At 40.1% G+C, this 20,211-nt stretch overlaps 1 protein-coding gene across 1 annotated transcript in view; it reads left to right on the top strand.

Moving 5' to 3' along the window:
- Window positions 1-20,211, top strand: part of csmd2 (CUB and Sushi multiple domains 2) — a 156,648-nt gene that overhangs the window by 74,859 nt on the left and 61,578 nt on the right. The window contains exons 6-19 of the mRNA XM_008331408.3: window positions 38-150; window positions 1,651-1,728; window positions 3,998-4,085; window positions 4,562-4,686; window positions 6,305-6,426; window positions 8,519-8,622; window positions 10,551-10,663; window positions 12,514-12,696; window positions 14,192-14,382; window positions 14,607-14,742; window positions 16,494-16,688; window positions 17,612-17,750; window positions 19,112-19,299; window positions 19,972-20,160. Of these exons, the coding sequence (XP_008329630.1) occupies window positions 38-150; window positions 1,651-1,728; window positions 3,998-4,085; window positions 4,562-4,686; window positions 6,305-6,426; window positions 8,519-8,622; window positions 10,551-10,663; window positions 12,514-12,696; window positions 14,192-14,382; window positions 14,607-14,742; window positions 16,494-16,688; window positions 17,612-17,750; window positions 19,112-19,299; window positions 19,972-20,160 (1,964 nt within the window). The remainder of the gene's footprint in view (window positions 1-37; window positions 151-1,650; window positions 1,729-3,997; window positions 4,086-4,561; window positions 4,687-6,304; window positions 6,427-8,518; window positions 8,623-10,550; window positions 10,664-12,513; window positions 12,697-14,191; window positions 14,383-14,606; window positions 14,743-16,493; window positions 16,689-17,611; window positions 17,751-19,111; window positions 19,300-19,971; window positions 20,161-20,211) is intronic.

Consider the following 20,211-nt stretch of genomic DNA (forward strand, 5'->3'; position numbering starts at 1 on the left):
TGCTAATTGAGAGTGGCTCTTCTCTCTGTCTGTTCAGGTTCACTGGCCCCAACCTTCCCTCGCCCATCATTAGCAGCAAGAACTGGCTTCGTCTGCACTTTACCTCCGACGGCAACCACAAGCTGAGAGGTTTCAGTGCCCAGTATCAAGGTAAGACAGGGGCTGTTTCTGTTGTTAAAATAAATGTCATTTTCATTAAAGTCCATAATCACTCAACAGTTAGTGACCAACAGACTGGGAGAAAAAAGAAAAAAAAAAACATTTGTAATTGACTTTCCTTAATAACTGTTTCTTGAGTCACCATGACCAGGCCAAAATTCAACTTGGAAATGGACTTAAAAAAATAACTAATATAATATAATTATATTATTATATTTTTTTATAAAAAAAAAATATAATAAACTAAATAAAAATATTTTCTGATAGCTTTAATTATCTGGGTATTTAGAGTTAATCAACAATCATTTAACTCCCCATTCTTGGCCTGAAGGTGGTGCTAAGTACACATTTCCTTTCAATTAAATAAAAAAACTGAAACAGTAAAAAATACATTTTTGTCTCCAATCGTATCTAAGTGCACATTCCAACACACATGTCCTTTTGGCATACATCCATATCCTTTCCCTCGGCGGGTTCAGAGGTCGACTTTTTGAAGAGATGAGCAGTGGAAATGGATTAGTCCATTTGACATCTCACCTCCAACCAGCTGCTAAAAATATGGAATAGAAGACGGAGTAAGCCAATCAGATTATAGGTTAAACATTGGATAGTTATGTTGAGGAGATCAGAACAAAACTGAAGACTGAAATCCTAATTAGAAATATAAAAAAAAAACATTTTTTTTAATGCAGTAATCCATCAGTGGCAGCCTGACACTTCATCTTTATCGTCTTTTATGTAACTCTACCCCGTGCTTAATTACTCAGCTTTCTCCGTAAGCTTTGATAATTCTTTGGAATTTTCCTTTTGCACAGCATTAGTAATAAATCACCAATCAATTTACAGAGTTTTTTGTACAATTCAATGTGTACAAATTATACTAGAATCATAATACTGCTAAAACTGGTTTCTATCTCTTCATTAAACTGAGTGACAATGGTTTTTCCAATATAAAATTCCATTAAAAATAAGAAAAAAGAAATGAATTGAATGTGCTGTGATGGGCACTGAGAAACGATGATGGTCTTTCCTGAACTGATGAATAAATATGCATTTTAATCAACAGCTTAGTTTGCAATGATTACTTTTTTGTTAACCCCACATAATCATTTCAAAACATTGCTGAATGTTTTTTTTCCCCTAGCGCTGGTTGAAAATCTATCAAAAAACAACTCATGTTATTTTTAAACATTCTAATAATTGAGTTTCTTTTGCCATAATGCATTAATATATTTCCAGTATAGTATATTTCTAGTATAAAATGAATGGACTAAGGCATATATTGTGTCAGGAGAAAAAAACAAAACATTTTATTCTCATAAAAATTCTAAATCTCATCATTCTAACTACAGTGGACCTGGGAGTTCTCCATATATGCTCCATATATACTCCATATATGCTCCATGTATACTCCATATATGCTCCATATATACTTTATATATTTGCCTGCTGCAGGAACATCAATGTCTTCCTCTGTTTGTACCTCCACAGTGAAGAAGATGACTGAGCTCAAGTCCAGAGGTGTGAAGATGTTGCCCAGCAAAGACAACAACCACAAGATATCAGTGTGTAAGTGGGACACACCCCATATAATTATAATTATAATTTGCATATGATTTTACCCAATAATGAAATGTCATCAGTTTAACACATCTGACCTCAATAGCATTCAAATCAAGATAGAGCAACAGATACTTTAACTTTCCACTCCACTCAGTCTTATATACATACAACAATATATTTTGTACCATTATTTTTTTATTTATTTTATTTAAAAAATAACTATTTTTTTATTCAGTGAAAAAATGTTAGGGAGGCACTAACACAGTATACACCGTACTCTAGATGCTGTTCTAACGTCAAAAAGACAGATGAAGCGATTTCAATCGTTGTCAGAGTTTAATAATTAACACATGTCTCTTTCTCTCTCTGTTCTGAGACTGATATCTTGTAAGTTTTATTTCACTTTTTTTTTAAACCATTTTAAAAATTGATTTCAAGGTTTTATCCTGCTCTATACAATCTTGTCTTTTCACAAAACTGAAGGAATATTTGAAAGTAACTCCATTTTACTCCCCAGATGGAAACATGCCAGGACACCAGGGGTCTTTCATGCCCCTGGAGTCTGTCCCCCTGGTGTCAGTCTGACATCACTGTCCACTATCGTCCTTTTCTGAGAAAAATCTGGCACATTAACAGCCATCAGGTTGTCACGTGACTTGCGTAGCAACCGCGAACGTGAGAAGAATTCAGAACAAAACAAGTTGTGTTCATGTTAATCCAGCCTCAAGGCCATTTCCGTTTCATTTCATCCAGCTTTTATTTATTTTTTCCCTTTTAATCCTTTTGCCTCCAAGAGAAGAACAAACTTTTTTTCTTTCATTATTTTTATAGAATTTTTTTATTTTCATATATTTTTATTTCTCCATACCTGCTGCAACTTTACACGTTAAAGGTAATTTTAATGACACTGACCTCTTATGGGAAAGGGGTCACTGTGAAGTTAATGGACTTTTCATGAGCGGCTTAACTTGTCTACAGTTTAAAAATACTGAAGGTAGTGAATACAGCATGAATAGTATGTTTCATTTAATGTCTTTCAAAGATTTCAAAAAGCCCTGCTCTTTCATAGACGATGACATTGACGAAGACCAATCGCTTGTCATCAGTGTCACCATCTTTACTGCTGTTTGGATCAGACACTTGAATAACTACAGAAAGCAATTATGGAATCAAACGTACATGTTGCTTAGGTTTCTTCACTAATGAGTGTTCATTCATTAATCAGTAGAACAGCCTTCAATCATTCACACGTTTGTGAAATAAAAAAATGCCATTAAGTTAAATTACACTTCAAACAATGCCATCTCCCTGATCTAAGGTTTTTCTTATTTTATTACCACATAATGGAGCTAAATTATGTCAAGGAAATTAATGTTGACCCAATGTTGTTGGGTTATATATCTATATTATAACCACCTATCCATAACATTCTAGAAATGGAGATATCTGTGTTTGTGTCTTTGTTTAAAAAGCAGAGCCTTTGTCTGATTTAAGAAATGTTTAACTAATATTTTAGGGTCAACACTGTTACACTGTTAATCTGTCTTCAGTTTCGTCATAATAAATCACCATTAAGTGACCACTGGCCACTTGGCGCAGAAGTAGACAGCCGACAAGTTGATTATACCTTACGCCGAGTGTAAAGCAAGATAAACGGTTTTCGCCTTCTTTTCAGCACAATACATTTGTCATTTCCGCGTCCAGTGGCCGTGCTGCTGTAATAACAAATGTGCTTCTGCCTCTTTGATTACCCATTAGCATAAGAAGTACTCGTGAGCAGGTGTCTTGTTGCTGTAAACAATTGAAAATATGAATAGCCATTTGTCTGGTTTGATTTCCCCGCACAAATGTAATTCTCAATTATTTTAAGGAGGAAAAATACAAATTTGCACAAAAAGCCGAGTGGAGCCTGCAGTACGCGCCGGCTTGTCACAGACCTGGAATGTGCTGTGTCCCCTGCAGAGTGACGTTCACTTACCTCCAATCCAAGGCACCAGTTTATAGGCATTTTAAGGAAATTGGAGATGGCACCGAGAATAGTTAATGGCATGTAATGGTCAAAACACGTCCAGGCTTAATTATAGGCCACTGAGTGCTACCCCATTTGTTAATCATGCTCTTGGCAGAGCAACCTTTTTTCTCCTGCTGTTAAACTGTTAAATGTGGAGTTGAGAGTGCTCTGGATGGCACCGGTTGTGGTCAGATTTTTCTTTTTCTTTCCTGGATGCAGCTTTGCCAATGTCTTTTTTTTTTTTTTTTCATCTGTCTTTAACAGTGTCCCAGATGGGCGTGGCTCAAGGACACAACATGTGTCCAGACCCAGGAATCCCAGACAGAGGAAAAAGAAAAGGCTCGGACTTCAGGTAAAAGCAAATGATTAAGGATTGGTTTTGTTAAGGAGTTTAAGATTTTTGTTCATATGTATTATAACTTAATTAGCATGTGAATTAAAGGCAACGTTTATTTTCTTGGATTAATGAGTCTCATATTTTAGATACTTTCGGTCAGTACGAGGTTGAATTTTTGTTGGTGAGCCAGATGTAACCACTTTACAAATGGCATATTGGTACCCGCTGTTTTTATATTTAGAATGCCCTCAGTGGCTTTATACAGTTCCATTCCTGTCAGAGCAATTGTCTCTTTCAGTGGTCAGCTGTAATACAGACAAATGGGAGCCATCCATCTCCCACAATGCAGCAAGGCTTGAATTTACAGCTGGGGAGTTTTAACTTTTTTTTTTTTAAAACCATTACAGCTTCTGATCTCTCCATGCTAAACGCTGATATTTAACAGAAACAGTGTTTGGTGACAAGTATTTTTCCTGCCTCTGTCCCTGTAGACGAGGAGCCACAGTCCATTTCTCCTGTGATGAGGGTTACGAACTCCAGGGATCAAAGAGCATTACTTGTCTCAGAGTGACGGACAGCTACGTCGGCTGGAGCGATGATCGACCCATTTGCAGAGGTAAGCGCTAACTTGTGTATTTATTTATTTATTTATTGTCCGAGCACATGTTCGATGGAAGTCGTCCCACTGCGACCCCAATTTATATGTCTATAGTCTGGCTGTATTCAGTGCAGCTGCCCCGGTCATGCCCTCTGACTCGCCTGACATTGAATATTGGCCAGCAAAGATTTTCTTTCTTTTTTCGGATTTAAAGCGTTGCTGCCTGTCAGTCATGCTTTTAAACTTCTGGTCGCTTTTTGACAGACGGGAGAAGTGGTCTTTTCTCTTTTCTTTTCTTTTCTGATGCTCCTCATTTCGCTGTGCTTCTCGTTATGCAGGAACAAAAAATTGTAAGCCTTGCTACACTGCACAAAAATATATTTTTTCTTGAGAAGTAATCTCAGCTAATTTTGGGCTAAAATAATGGAGTTACAAGCAAGTACTTTAATGGAATCCATGTACCTGTATGGCCAAATATTATTATATACTAATATGGTTAATAATTTAAACATAAGAATTACATATAAAAATAGAAATGATGTATCAGTCATGTCTTGCTTTGCGATGTATATCCGAAGAGCTGCGACCTGCTTATTGGGCATCTCTCTTAGGATAAATATTATCCTGAAGATTAAAGTTAAAAAATGATTTTTACTTGGCTTTATCTGAAACATTACTATTTACCATGAGATGGACCTCAGTGGCAGAGTCTCTCCAACTCAGATTAATGACTTTATTAGCACTTTAACTTAAGGCACCTTTTCCTTACACTCTACTAGGGATGATTAGTGTATGAGAGGTTGGTGCATAGATCAACTGAGTGACTCTGTAACACCCAGACGTCCTCTCGCATGCACAGAACATTCATTAAATCTAGCATTGGCTAAGTTAGCAAATTAGCACATACCTTCCCGTTTGCATGAGACACTATAACTCTTGTGAAGTAATACTCAACTTTACATACTCATTTACTTCAATATAAAAACGTCTTCTAAGTCTTACGGCACACTGAAGATGGACAGGGCTATATTAGGAGCTGTGCCTTTTGTACTTAAACCCATTTTTATAAACAGCGGGTGATAGACACTTCTGAGATTACGGTCTTTTTAATTGTCATAATAAATTACATACAGTACTCGATCTGACACTTTTTGTAACTGTGTTTATTTTTAGTACATTTAGACATGTGCAGTTATGGGTTTTATTAGAACTGGTCTTGATGGCGCTATAAAACAAAAAAAAAAAACTGACAAAAAGTTTGACTTTGACTTGAAGCTTGATAAAAGTTGTCATGAAATGTCATAGTAATGACTTATAACTTTCCTTAAGAGGAAACACATTTTTTTAAATGTTAATATGTTCAGTTAGTATGAGTAAATATGAATGTAACATATCAATGTATGATTGTCATTTGAATAGTAACTTATTATCATGCATGAGTGCAACGATAAGTGGATCGAGGGTAGTACTAGGGGATATGCAGTGGGTGTTGTTCTACCCACGCCATCAAAATTTTAATTGGATTATTCTCCACAAATTAATTAAATTAGGGCGTGGATTTCTAAAGCCTGCATTTTTATTAATCACAAACACTTATTCAACAAACACGTCTACCTCTGTGTGTCCTTTCCTGCAGCACCCATGTGTGGGGGTCAACTGAGGGGACCCAGCGGTGTCCTCACATCCCCAAACTACCCGGTCCAATACGACAACAATGCTAACTGCACGTGGATCATCACAGCCACAGACGCTTCAAAGGTAAAAACAACACGTGTGTGCCACACATTTCCCAGCAGCCGTAATCAACTGCTGTGTTCCGAATAGATTTTTTTTCAGCTGCATAAACAATGAAGCGACCGATGTAGAAGAGCTGCGGGGGAGTCTCATTTTGCACACGCAACTCATTCCATAGCCATATCTTTAATGGATGCAGGACATCCTGAGATCAGTCGAACACACCATATGATAGACGCTCTCTTGGACCAGTGTGACAGATAAGAAATATTAAAGCGGTGGGGAGAACATTGGAGTGGAGCCAGCAGAAGACAAAGGAACTGTTAGATGCACCTGTGGTGAGGGGGAGAGGGAGAAAGGAGTATAAACAGACAGAAGACTAATGGAGAGGTATTGAGATTGTGCTCAGAGGGTATCATGAAAGTGCCATAGCCATTATGTTCACACCATTGACTTTCGAGTTGTGTTCAAGGCCACTGGGCTGCTTTAAAGCCAAGTATCCTCCTCTGAACTCACTGAACAAAATAGCTGTACAAATCCCTGCCTCTGTTGCAGTGCGCCAAGAAGCGAAAGCAACGTCGCACAAGAGGCTGTCTGATGACTGCGCCACCACACCCAACCCCAGTTTTCTGCAGATAAACACCTGCACTTAGACACCTTTGGGTGTAGCCAGTATTCAGGCTTCTGAAACCAACAGTAATACCCTGGGCTGTCTCCTTCCCTACGCCTGGTACAGATATGGACAGAGAGAGGAGGGGTGTGTGTGTGTGGGGGGGGGCGTTGGGGTTCTTTCTGTGTCGAGGTGTAATGGCCATCTCTGTCCCAGTCAGAGAAGACGTTAGGTCAAGTGAACGACTCAAGACAGAACCGAAGAGAAGGGAAAGGCAAGACATGAGTGGACTTTTCAATAGACAGTGTAACCAATGCAGCGTCTTTGCAAGTCTTTCTCCTTCGTAGTGGCCAGAAAAAGCTGTCTTTTTCAGTGGGCTTCAGGGAACCAAACATTTAAACCAACATAGCCTTGCATGATATTTTGAGTGTTAACGTCCAGTGTTTTGGCCTCAGCTGTTGATTCGCCGATGTAAGATGAGTATCTTTTCAAACTATTTATCGAGTGATCTGACCAATTTTTTTTTCCAGCACACCATCCGTCTCCCCTCCCTCCCTTAGCATTTTTCATTACACTCCGAGTGGGACATCGGACGGAGTACAATTTGCATTTATATAAGCTCTTTCATTAGGGCCTTGCTCCCTCAGCGTCCAGAAAACATTAGCGATCTTGGTGGAATCAGAAGGAGCTAATTTGGAATTTAAGATACAGCCAATGTTATGTCGACATGTATTTTGTATTTTTTAGTGCTCTGTGCCCTTACTCTGCCTTTTTGCCTTTTATTAGGACCGTTTTAGTGAACATTTATCTGTTTGTCTTTATTTAAAGCTTTTTTTTTTTTCGTGTGGGCATTTTTCTCCTCGCTTTTCTTTCTTACCCCACAGCGCCAGCATTCTGAGTCAGAATTCAATACCCAAATCTATAAAAAAAATACATCTGTGGCGTCTCTAAGTCTTACCTTGAGGAAAACTTCAAGTCCCTGACCATACCTCCCTGGTGTGTCTTAAATCGTTATAAGTCAGAGTAAATAGGCCACAAATATATCTGCAGCCTGCTGATATAATGAGCAGAGGGACAGGCTGCCTGGCAGCCAATCACATCCGATAAATGTGTGTGTGTGTTTTTCTCAACAGACCAGAACCCAGCTGTACTGTAACGATTTACATGTGTTGCATAAGTGTTTTGTTGAATTTAAATATAATGTGTGAAGATATTAAAAAAAAATTGGTTTCAATAAACCTTGATGTGTCACTGAGAACACAAAAACACAGCTGGTTCATGCAACTGTGTATAAAAAGATTCAATTCAAACCTTTTTGGGGGTGATTTTCATTATACTGGAATTGAAGTAATATGAGTGTTTGAAAAACAGAAGTATCCCTATTTCTGTAGTATTCCATGTACATAACATTTGACAGTTTCTTTTCAGGTGAGGAAAAAGTCAAAGTCAAGAGACATTTATATTTCCCTCGTGGGTCACGTGCCTTTTGTCCTTGCTATTGTTCAGGTAATCAAGCTGACCTTTGAGGACTTTGACCTGGAGCGAGGCTATGATACTCTGACAGTAGGGGATGGCGAGGTGGTCGGAGATCAGAAGACCGTCTTCCATGTGTAAGTAACACCTTTATTTGAAATGGTCCACATCACTCTTCATTCCTTCTTCTCTTGAACTGGCTTCCAGCTCTTTTATCTCTGGTATCCTGTAGATTTTCTTTTCATCACCTCGAGTCACAACAGTGGATAGAAAATAGATCCTCGCAGCACGTTGTCAGTCGTCTCTCCCTTCAATGTAAAAAAAAAGAAAACGAAAACTGCCGTCCAAACTTTATATCGATGTTCCCTAATTGAGTTAGTTAGCGAGAGCAGATGCTTCTTGGCGGTCCGAGAGATGTTGTTATTAATTGTACTCAAATTTACCACATAAATAAAGATTTTATAGATCAATTTTCATTCCTTGCATGGGTGGAAACTGGGAGAATGCGCTCGTGTGTGGGAAGATGTTGATCAATTCCGGATGAGGGAAGGTCTGTCTCACTTAATTTTTCTTCACTTTTGCAATAAACAAAATGAAAATGGCCTAATTTATTCAATTAGGGTTGTCACCTACTTTATGGACCTCTTTATGATGTGAAGGGAGAGTGAGCAATTCCATCATTGAGATTGAATGTGCTCTTGTACAAAAACAAACTACAACAATTTAGAGCCAGAGAATATACTGCAGCTATCAGCGCACTTCAACCCGGGACTATATTTTTGTGAATCAGTGGTGCAAGAAAGCGTTATTTATTTTGTATCTTTGAGGTCACAAGCACGTAACCTCACAGCGGCGCGGCCATAAAGATGTGGTGCTTAATAGAGAGTGAGTCACAACCAATCAAATCCACCCTTTTCCTTCACTTGAAAGACACTGCTCGGTGACAATTGGATAATGGCGTGGGGACAATTTAATGTGATCCTTCCACACAGGCTTTTTCAGGAAACTGATGTGATCCCATGTAAAACAAATCATTCTGATGTGCAGGTGGACTCTCTTTAAACAGGTCATGGTGACAGATGATGTTTAAGAAGGCAGTAAAGTGGCAGAGAGAGATCCAAAAGGAGATGAAACAGACAGAGTTTGGTTTTATTTTGCTTTTTTCATGAGGACACAACTTATGTGGGACTTACTACTGCCCTTTTTCTTCTAACGTCACTGAAAATATAACCCTCATTAATAGCCCTTGCAGCCTATACACTTGGTGATTAGAGTTTGAGTAGAATTGCTGTTCGGATTGGAATAAATTACCTCGATTGATTGATTCTGCATCCGTTTCTCTTTCTCTTTCACTTTTCCTTTGTGTTTGTGTCAATCGCGGGGAAAAAATGGAGAAGGATATTGTCTACATGATATGTAAATCACCCTTCTTTTATAATGTAAATGTAAGGGGTCGCTCAAAGTCTTTATGCACCTGGGGTCATCACTTGCTTCCAGTGGATCCTATGGAATGGATGAGAAGCATCTTAAGATCTCTCTCTGTTTAATCTATGGGTTATATTTCTTAAAAGTCAGGGACACAGTTGAAATCAGTCAGTTTTCAGTAAAACTTTAAGCATCATTACAGACAACAAGGTGATTAAAAAAAAATACGTCACAGTGGGACTTTGCAGCCCACAGAACCCATTAAGTATGTGGTTCCTCTGGGGCTCAAACCCAGGACCTTCTGCTTGTAAGGCAAATGTGTAAGGCAGGCGTAGCAGCTACATTAGGGAACCACAGAATGCTAATTTATTAATAAGCCTCCATGAATACAACACGAGATGAGCAATTCTTTTCGTAATTATAAAATACTCACAAACACATGCACACAGACTCTCACTGCATTATCTTGGAGATTTTCCACTGCTGTGGGTGTGAGGTTGTAAAAACACCTTTGAATACTGTTGTCTACTGAAGTCTAATTTTTTTTTTTTTTTTTTTTCCACAGTCCAGACAAGTATGGCGGCTTTCATTGTAAGATAACTTTCCTTCGGGATTTTGACGTTCTCCCTTCTGTCTGTAGACTGTCAGGTACTACCACTCCGGACCTTGTGGTCAGCACCAGTCACCAGATGTGGCTCAATTTCAAAACGGACGACACCAGTGGCTCCCTTGGCTTCAAAGTTTCATACGAAGGTAAGGACATTAAAGGAAAAAAGTCTTCCCACAAACCATAGAAAATCAAGTTTTATCAGATAAAATAATGGTGAATGTGGAGCAGGATGTTAAACCAATTGTAATAATAAAAAAAAATCCCTTAATAAATTCCCTTAGTGAATTGAAGGAAACGCACTGAACCACTCTACCTCCCAGAGTGCTCTTCTGAAAGTCGTATTTGCATTAAGGTGTACTTGAATTTCAAGGACGATCGTCAAGTGTAATTGCCAACATAGTAACTCCAGTACGCATGTCATGGTGCTGCACTGATATACAGAAGTGCTTTATGTTCATCTGCACCTAAATCGACTTGAATATATCTTTGACTTGACGGGCACTACGCACCTGCTCCGGTTCCAAATGGGTAAATTAATTAATTCCATCTAAAGCCTGCTTTGTCCAATATAGTCACATCGAGTGTTTATATAAAAGCTGGAGGGTAGCCACCAACAACGTCAGCACGCATGAATAGAATTACAACCTTGTTCACCGCGGTTTGTTGTGTGACATGGTGTTACCTAATACGAATTTACTTGACTATTCAAGTCTCTTTGTCAAGCTGGGCCTCCAGAGATTGCAGTGTAGTTGTTGACAGTAATATGAGTCACAGCACCATAACGCCTGGATTAACAAATGTGCCTTTACACCTTCTCCCTTATTCATGAGAACGCTGAATGTTTTTTTTTTTTCATTCACACTTGCCTCTGCTTATGTGGTGCACGGAAGATTAATTCACACAAAACGTACACAGCAAGAGAACAAGGACAAGGACGCTAAGAATATTAGTGGACCATACAAGTGTTCCACATCCAAAAGCTGCTCCTCTTAGCTTTGTTTCCTACATAGTGGGATATTACGAGGGGTTCCTGAACATCAACTATTTTCTTACTTTCCAGATTACTTGTGTTCAATATTGCGTTAATCTCCGTCATATACATTTTATAGCCAGCTCTAAAGTAGCTTTCAGCGCCCTGCTATTGTAAAGGTGACTTCCATATAAGATCAATGAGTTGTCTTGTGAATGAGTCTGCCTCAGGAAAGCCATACATCCAAAACCGCGGTGCACTCTAAATATCTGTCCTAAATGATGATCATCATTAGAGCCGGCTATGGATTTATTCCCCGAATAACCCCTGGTGCGATTTAAAATCGTATTAGGCCCCGCCGTCATTTCCTGGATGGATGAGTTTATTCGCTCTCTGTGTTTCCCCATCTGGATGCCTCGATAGGATGCCTCAGCGTTCCCTAATGCAAACTGCGTCCTCGCAGAAGAGGAAACAAGAGTGGGCTTCAGAGACACGTGTATATCTTTTTTTTGTTGTTGATAATGACATGTGGGGCTTGAAGGGCAAAGGTCGGTCATGAGGGGCTGGAGTCTGCACTTTTGTGTTTGGCTGAGAAAACTCTCATCGTCTTACCGCCTCTGGAATTGAGAGCATGTTTACAACAATAAAAAAGAGTGATATATTTGCGGGGGAGGAAGATGAGGGGAGAATTTCAAGTGAGTCACAATTAAGAGTGAAATGGGAAGGAGAAAAGTTACATCACATGAAATATTAAAGGCATGCCCAGACAATGGGGAAATGACTGCGAAAGTCGAGTCATGCTGCCTAGAATCTCCTCTGTCATTTCAGCCTATAATGCACTCTGCGTCAGTTACTACTTATTAGTGATATCTAATGGCAACGTCAGCCCCTCATCTTCTATAGTCACGACATCTGCATCACTCTTATTTAAGTGGTTCCACCTCCAGCAGTATTAACTGGCGATCTGAATCTGGTCCTCCAAATCAAACATGCACTTGTTTTATGTGTTTTATTATGACACAGAAATCGAACAAGGCAGTTGTGGAGATCCTGGAATCCCTGCGTATGGCAAGCGGGAAGGGACGGGGTTTCGTCACGGAGATCGACTCTACTTTGAGTGCCTTCCCGCCTTTGAGCTGGTCGGGAAGAAGAACATCACCTGTCAGAAGAACAACCAGTGGTCGGCAAAGAAACCCAGCTGTGTTTGTGAGCTCTTAAATATCTTTACTATTGTGATTGTACACACACACACACACACACCAACTGTCTAAATCTGTGTAGACAAGTGGTGAAATGGCTACGTAATGAACAGTCAGATTACCCCTAGTTGGGTGAGAAGAGGCTGTAGATTTTTACACAACGGGGGGTCTTATTAGCTAATTAACACTGTGAAAGACGACCAGAGAGAGTGGGGCGTTAGTGGATGAGCGAGGAAGAAAAAGAGAGCTGACCACGCAGATAACACCCACTGTGGTATTATTGATGAGATAATCAGCCGGACAAAAATCTGCAGTTTCTTGAATAACTAAGCCGAATGACAAAGGGTTTTAGTCAATGTGACTGAGTTACTTTTTTTTTTTAACAAAATTCTCACTGCCATATGCCTGACTTTAATATTCACTCTAAAGTTTTGTGCTTTGACATCAGGAATATTAAGGTAACATTTCACTTTCTACTCAAAAGTTTAACTTTAAATTTTGTCCACCCACAATAATAGACTTTTTAAAAATAATTAATGAATTAGTTTGAGTCTAATTTGGAACGTCTTCAACCAACACATCTGCTACACACTAGATACCGTAGTAGTGAGAACAAAGGAAAAATAAGGCAAAGGCTAAGGCTTAAAGTAGCAATTTAGATGATTAATTGTTTGGGAACAAACACTGGGATTTGAAAAAAATAAAATCACCTACGGCTCAGTTTTTATAACCAAGGAGAGGTTGGGACTCACCATCCCACTCTTTTGTGCTAAAGGTTGCAAAAGGTTTGTCTCTCACTTTCTAAACCATTTTTGCTCAGTGAATACAGTTGATAATATGGTGGAAAGAAGAAATGTTAATTATAAAGGCCATGGGCGAAAAACATTTGATGAACGTGTCAGAACTCCTAGCCTACAGCAATACAAAGTACAGCTGAATTAGTAATGCTCTCTGAGGCTGTTTTACATACACAGGGTCCGAACACCAGGTTGTACAAGAAAACATAGTGGAGTGGAATACTTTGAGCCATCTTCCTCTGAGATGGACTGATGACTGACAATTAATGATTTCTTTAAATTACATATTAGGTTTGTATAGCTTTTATGGTGTATTTTTGTTCATATACATCTGAGTGAAAGATGGCAGTGTCCTTATACAGTAAACTGACTTTCCAAACTAGGCTGAGTCTGCCTGGTAACATGTATTGCTCAAATGCCAGCTATCTATTAAAATAACTGGGGTGTAAATGTCACTTCACTTAAATGAGATTTGTATAAGTTTTGCTGCTGTTCATAAATCACGCTCAACAGATTTGTCAATTTTCGCCTAAGCCGGCGGAGGAAAGGAAGTAGATGGGGATTTGTTGAAAATTAAATAGAATGAATAAATTTAATTTAATTTCGAGCATTTTTAAGCCTCCCTGAGTTCAATATTTATTTTTCACTCTGTTTTTATTTCTTTCCCCTCACTGTTCCTGTTTGTGTTTTTTGCATCGCCTGCAGTTTCCTGTTTCTTCAACTTTACCACTCCGAACGGGGTGCTGCTGTCTCCCAACTACCCCCAAGAGTATGGAAACAATATGCACTGTGTGTGGCTTATCATCACGAACCCTGAGAGCCGGATCAATCTGGCCTTCAATGACCTCAGCATGGAAAAACAGTTTGACTTCCTCTCAATCAAAGATGGCGGAAAGGTATTGTCAGATTAAAAATAGCTTCTACTTCCACTTAATCTTTCCCCACATCTCCCAGGAGCAACGTTTGTCACCAGAAATGACAGCTTGTATATTTGTGTGGACAGGGAAGTCTAAAATTAAACCTACTACTTTATTCCCATTTGTGTTATTCACTGTAGGAGCCGTTTATTTAGTTTGTCACTCCTTACACATTTTTGCCATGTCCTGATCCTGTCTCCCAGGCCGAGTCTCCCATCCTGGGCACCTTCTCGGGTGACGTCCTACCTCCTCCCATAACAACTAGTGCTCACGTAGCGCGGCTGGAGTTCCTCACTGACCACACCTACACAGACAGAGGATTCAACATCACATTTACCAGTGAGTATTGAGTGCTGCCATTATCACCAGAAGCAATTGTTTTTTTATTAGTTTACTCCGTGCGTGTGCATGTGTGCGTGTGTGTGCGCACAGCGAATCACGATGCATCCTCCTCATCGCCATTCCTGTCTCCCACAGATTACATAAACTCTTCCACTCTCTGCAACGTGGTCCTCAAACGCCCACACTCAGTCACGTAGACAAAGTGATAAAAGCCCCATCTTTGCTGTCTAAACAGAAGTCTGACATATGAATAAAGCTCAAGCAGGGATGCAGCCTCCTTTACCTGACTCATTCATTGTGGCGTTGCTCATTAAAATCTATTCTTGTTCGCTGCTGACGTCTGAGGAAATTCCAGTTAGGTTTTCATACCCTAGTACAGTGCTCCGTAGCTCTGTGCTGGTAATCCTGTTTAATGGATATCCTGTGCTGTGGGCGGCCGGCAGTCACATCATTCTATAACCTATTGTGAAAGCCCAAAAGGTGCTGTTGGGAGTTTTTGTCTTGGCCTTAAGAAAATGTAGTGGAACACAGGACACGCAGTGTTGGGATAATCCCAATAATTCTTAACTATTTAGATTGGTCAAAAATGTATTTTAAGTACAACAATAATTGTGATGATAACAATGAAGTCCCTTATTTGTCTCACAATGGGGAAACTCACAGACTGCCACAGGAGGTGCCATTCAGTATGTGCTTCCTCTGGAGCTGACACCCAGAACCTTCTGCATGTAAGGCAGATGTGTACGGCACAAAAGAAATTTGAGACACAACAGCTCAACCATGTGCATGAACGTGTGCCGATACGGTGGTGGATGCAATAATTAAAAAATAAATAAAGAAATAAGTAAAGCAGCATGGTGAATCAGTGTCAGGAGCAGTAATTGAAGATGACAGTTGGTTCCTGACAACAGTGTCGTCTAGCTACAGGTTTTTCAGGGGGTCGCAGGACTGAGCAGACAAGTCCTATCATTCATGTTAATTAAGAACATGCCAAACTGTATTGAAGGGATTTTTGTCCCGTTAATAAATTATACGGGCATGATGGATGAAGCGGGGCCCAGACTCTGTTTGGGTCCAACGGATCCAGAACAGGAATTCATCAGCACCTAGACGTTGTGTCACCTCACCATGTGCATGTACAAGAGGAAGAGATTCAGTGAGAGAGATAGTGACTCGGGTGATGTATTTGTTTACGTGCCTTGTCCGGGGGTTATGCCTCTTGTGCTTTGACTGTAAGGCATTTTTTGACTCGTACTTACTCATTAAAATGGTTTGAAGCATAAAGATTTGAGGATGTATGAAACAAAAAAATCTTTTTGTTTTGTTTCTTTGTTTTTTTGAAGGTTAATTTGCTGAACGCATCTTGCAGCAGTGTCAACTGGCAATGATGATTTGCATATAGTGTGGTTTTCCACCTGCCAGACTGACTGCTGCGGAGTGAATCAATGTGACTCACTAAGTGAAACTAATTTCTCCTTGTAAAATGCTGGCATTACTAAATGCTGACAGTAGACAGAAAAAAGTTTTGTCAAGAAACTTTGGCAATTATGGTGGAATCTCAATGGAAATAAGCATCTCTGCGCATCAAATGTGGTATATAAGAGGCTAATACCAGCGGAATGACCTGTTCTGTTGTTTTCTTTCTAGTTTCCATTATCATTTAAGTCAAACAGGAGTTTTGGGAATAATAACATACACAAATCTTCTTAGCCTTGCACACACTGACTCTACATTGTCTTCTCTGATAGCTTTTCGCCACAATGAGTGTCCAGACCCGGGTGTTCCTGTGAATGGGAAGCGATACGGTGAGAGCCTTCAGTTGGGCAGTTCTATCTCGTTTCTGTGCGAGGAAGGATTCGTCAAGACCCATGGATCGCAAACCATATCCTGCATTCTCAAGGACGGCAGTGTGGTATGGGATAACGCTGTTCCTCGTTGCGAAGGTAAGGGATGAAGGGGCGACAAAGTCTATATTTGTGTGTTTATCTCACTAAATATATACGGTCCCATTGGTGGTTGGCTGGTAAAGAACATCCCCACAAAATGCTACCTGATTAGCTGTGGGTCACAAGGAAGCAGCAAAGGCTGCTACTACCCCAGATGTAACACCATTTGAATGAGTCATCCCATGTTCTAATAGAGTATGTGGACCTTTAAAAATGGTCAAAGCCTAGTACAATTATTGTGTGTATCGACTGGTGTTGTAGGGACTGGTCTTCACAGAAAAGTCACTTAATTGTCTCTTTGAAGACGCATCACACTGAGAGGTCAATTAAGGTCCACCATTCACGATACTCAAAGAAGAGACTAATATTTACCATGTCACTTCCCCTTCTGCGCCAAAGTGGCTTTGCGTTCTCCTGAGACAATCTGTCATACGCCTGTGTTTGTAGTGTAATGCAATTTATTGATATCCTTCAGTATGCTGAGTCGGCTGATTAAATCATTCCACTTCAAAGAGTGGTGGGAGCAGGCACTGTAACTAAGCCCTCTGCTGCTTCACTGTGTTCTGCTCCGAGAAGGTAAACATAGGGTTTACAGAAGACAGTGTTAGGTTGATGGGCAGTGCATAAACTCTAATGCTGACCTGTTAGCTTTAAAGACGAAAACAAACGGGGCAACCACATCCATTTATATTGACGTTGAACTGAAGGCAGCAGCGTCCGTGCGCGCCCGCGTGCACGATGGCAGGCGAGTTCTGAGCGGTAGAGTTAACCTTGAAGTGCTGTCAGCTATTTACATTAAATAGACCTAGGCAGTAAAAGAGATGGGATGAGCCCCGACTGATGCATGGGATCACATGTGGACCATGTCATATATCAGATGTGTGTGTGTGTTTTTTTCTTCTTCGCTCCCTCCCTTTTAGCGCCGTGCGGAGGTGATCTAAAGGCTCCTAGTGGAATCATCCTCTCCCCTGGCTGGCCGGAACTCTATAAGGAGGCTCTCAACTGTGAATGGATCATTGAGGCTCCTCCAGGCTACCCCATTAAGATTATATTTGACAAGTGAGTCACCTGGACAGAAACTCTTTTTTACCCTACAGAAGAAGTTGAACTTTTCCCTCTTTTTAGACCTGTGTGCTTTTATATATATATATATATATATATAAAAGCATATATATTTATATATATATATATATATATATATATTTATATATATACACCTGTGTAACACCTGTTTCTAATCCAAATTATCAAAAAGGTGTCAGGAAATGTATGGGAATATATCTACCTCAAAATGTTTTTTATACAGTTGGTAGATTCTAGTAAATTAGTCATTACTAATTTGTTTACAGCCCCCCAAAGCCATAGACCTACTTAGTGCCCACACTCAGTGAGACTGTTCTGACACAAGCCATGTGTCTGTCCTGAAGTTGAAGCCTCGAGACGCTTTCGTGAAATCCTTAATCTAAGTTGTTCAAATAACAACCTGTGTATCGACGTTGTCTTAGAGCAACGATAAGTGGATGGAGGTTGGGATTTTTGGACAGCCCTTCATATGTATATATTTTGCAGCACTGACCTTTATCTTCTATTTCTCCAATGTGACAAGCCCAGCAGACCTCGGATGCAGAACTAATATACTATGTATTATTCATTTGATGTTCATAAGTATTTTATTCCATCATTTAATATATATCCATATTTAGCCATCAAAAGGGGCAGATGGAGGAAGAGGTCATTTGTCCTGATGTCTGTGTGAGGGCACAAAAGAAAGAGAGGAAAGAGGAAGAGAGAGTGAAGCATACATTCATGGGATCAAACGCTACATTAGCGTTTCACCAAGGCTTATCCTTGGGAGCCATCTCATCATAATCATCATGCCTGCCATGACAGCACGCCATGCAAAATGAATACAACATAAATGTTTGTATCTCTTTAATTTTTATGTCCCATCAATAAAATATCACACACCGCTTCATTTAGATGACATGGTTGTGAAAATAAGCAATTTATTCATGGCTTTGAAGATGAAGTGGCATGGGCAACAAAGACCCAAACACATCACACACACGCACCCACACCCACTGACTCCAGCACCATCACAGTCACACTGCACAGATGCACTCACCAAAGCATGGAAATGTCTGTGGATTTCCCAAAGCTCAAACATGTGCAAGTTGAACACAGTCTAATTCAGACCTTCTGATGTCGGAACGTTGATTAAAAGCCAACAAGTGTGTTTGAAATTTGATTTTGATGATCAGCGTTTTGAGCAGGATTATGTTCCGATACACAAGGTGGTGTTTGAGTGCGACTGGATAATCTGTTGCCTGTCATATTACAGTTAAACTGTGGGAAATAATAAACTCAGTATTTAAAAGGTAAACATTGCATAAAAGTGTAACTTTTTCTTACCTGTTAAGGTTTCGCACGGAGGTCAACTACGATGTCCTTGAGGTGCGTGATGGACGATTCCCGTCTTCGCCCCTGATCGGCAGTTATCAGGGAACCCAGGTCCCCCAGTTCCTCATCAGCACCTCCAACTTCCTGTACCTGCTCTTCTCCACCGACAAGAGCCACTCTGACATCGGCTTCCGAATTCGCTACGAAAGTAAGGGTCTGACAGGTGCATGATGGGCACCTTCAAAAAAGAAGAGCCCATTCTCTAATGCTGATCTGAAATTGATGGAGATATATCTATTATACAGAGGAGAATCAAAGACAAAGCTGCAGTGAGGATTCTTCAATGTACAGCTCAAGTGTACTGAGTTACGGCTGTGACTTCCATCTCTGCAGGCCCTAAATTTTACTGTGAAGCCATCCTCTTTCGAGTACCTATAATTACAAAGTAAACTGGTTGTGATTTTTCTGTAAGATATGCATTCCTTCACACCGTTTCCCCAAGCGCAGGCCTTCAATCATCCCAGGGTTAAACCCTGAAGGCAGTCCAAACACTTGGTTCCTACCAGATTGGCACACTCTAAAACATGTACCACTTTTCTCTGACTAATCTCCGCAAAGCTTCAGTTAATCATATGTAATTTCTGCCTCGTTAAAACATAGGCTACGTAGAAGACGGAAAAAGCTCAGAAATGTTTCGCTGATTGATTTGAGGAGTGCTTTGGAATTGCAAAACTTCCTTCTCACATTTGTTTACCTTTAATATAAACAGGGTTAAACTCTGCTTTCTGTGTGATCAGGTGGCTTCCTCTTCTATACTCCAGCGTGTCTTTGATCATGTGCCTAATCTTCCCTCTCTCACGCCTGTTTCCCCTCTCTGCAGCTCTGCAGTTGCAGTCGGATCACTGTGTCGATCCAGGCATACCTGTCAACGGTCAGCGGCACGGCAACGACTTCTACGTGGGTGCGTTGGTGACATTTAGCTGTGAGGCAGGCTACACGCTCAGTGACAACGAGCCGTTGGAATGTGAACCCAATTTTCAATGGAGCCGCCCACTGCCCAGCTGTGATGGTACGCCCCATAATTCTGACTTCTAGAACAATTCCAAATGTTCCTATTTTA

This window comes from Cynoglossus semilaevis, chromosome 18 (genome assembly GCF_000523025.1).
Source record: "Cynoglossus semilaevis isolate Cse_v1.0 chromosome 18, Cse_v1.0, whole genome shotgun sequence".
In the NCBI taxonomy this organism is placed as follows: Eukaryota; Metazoa; Chordata; class Actinopteri; order Pleuronectiformes; family Cynoglossidae; genus Cynoglossus; species Cynoglossus semilaevis.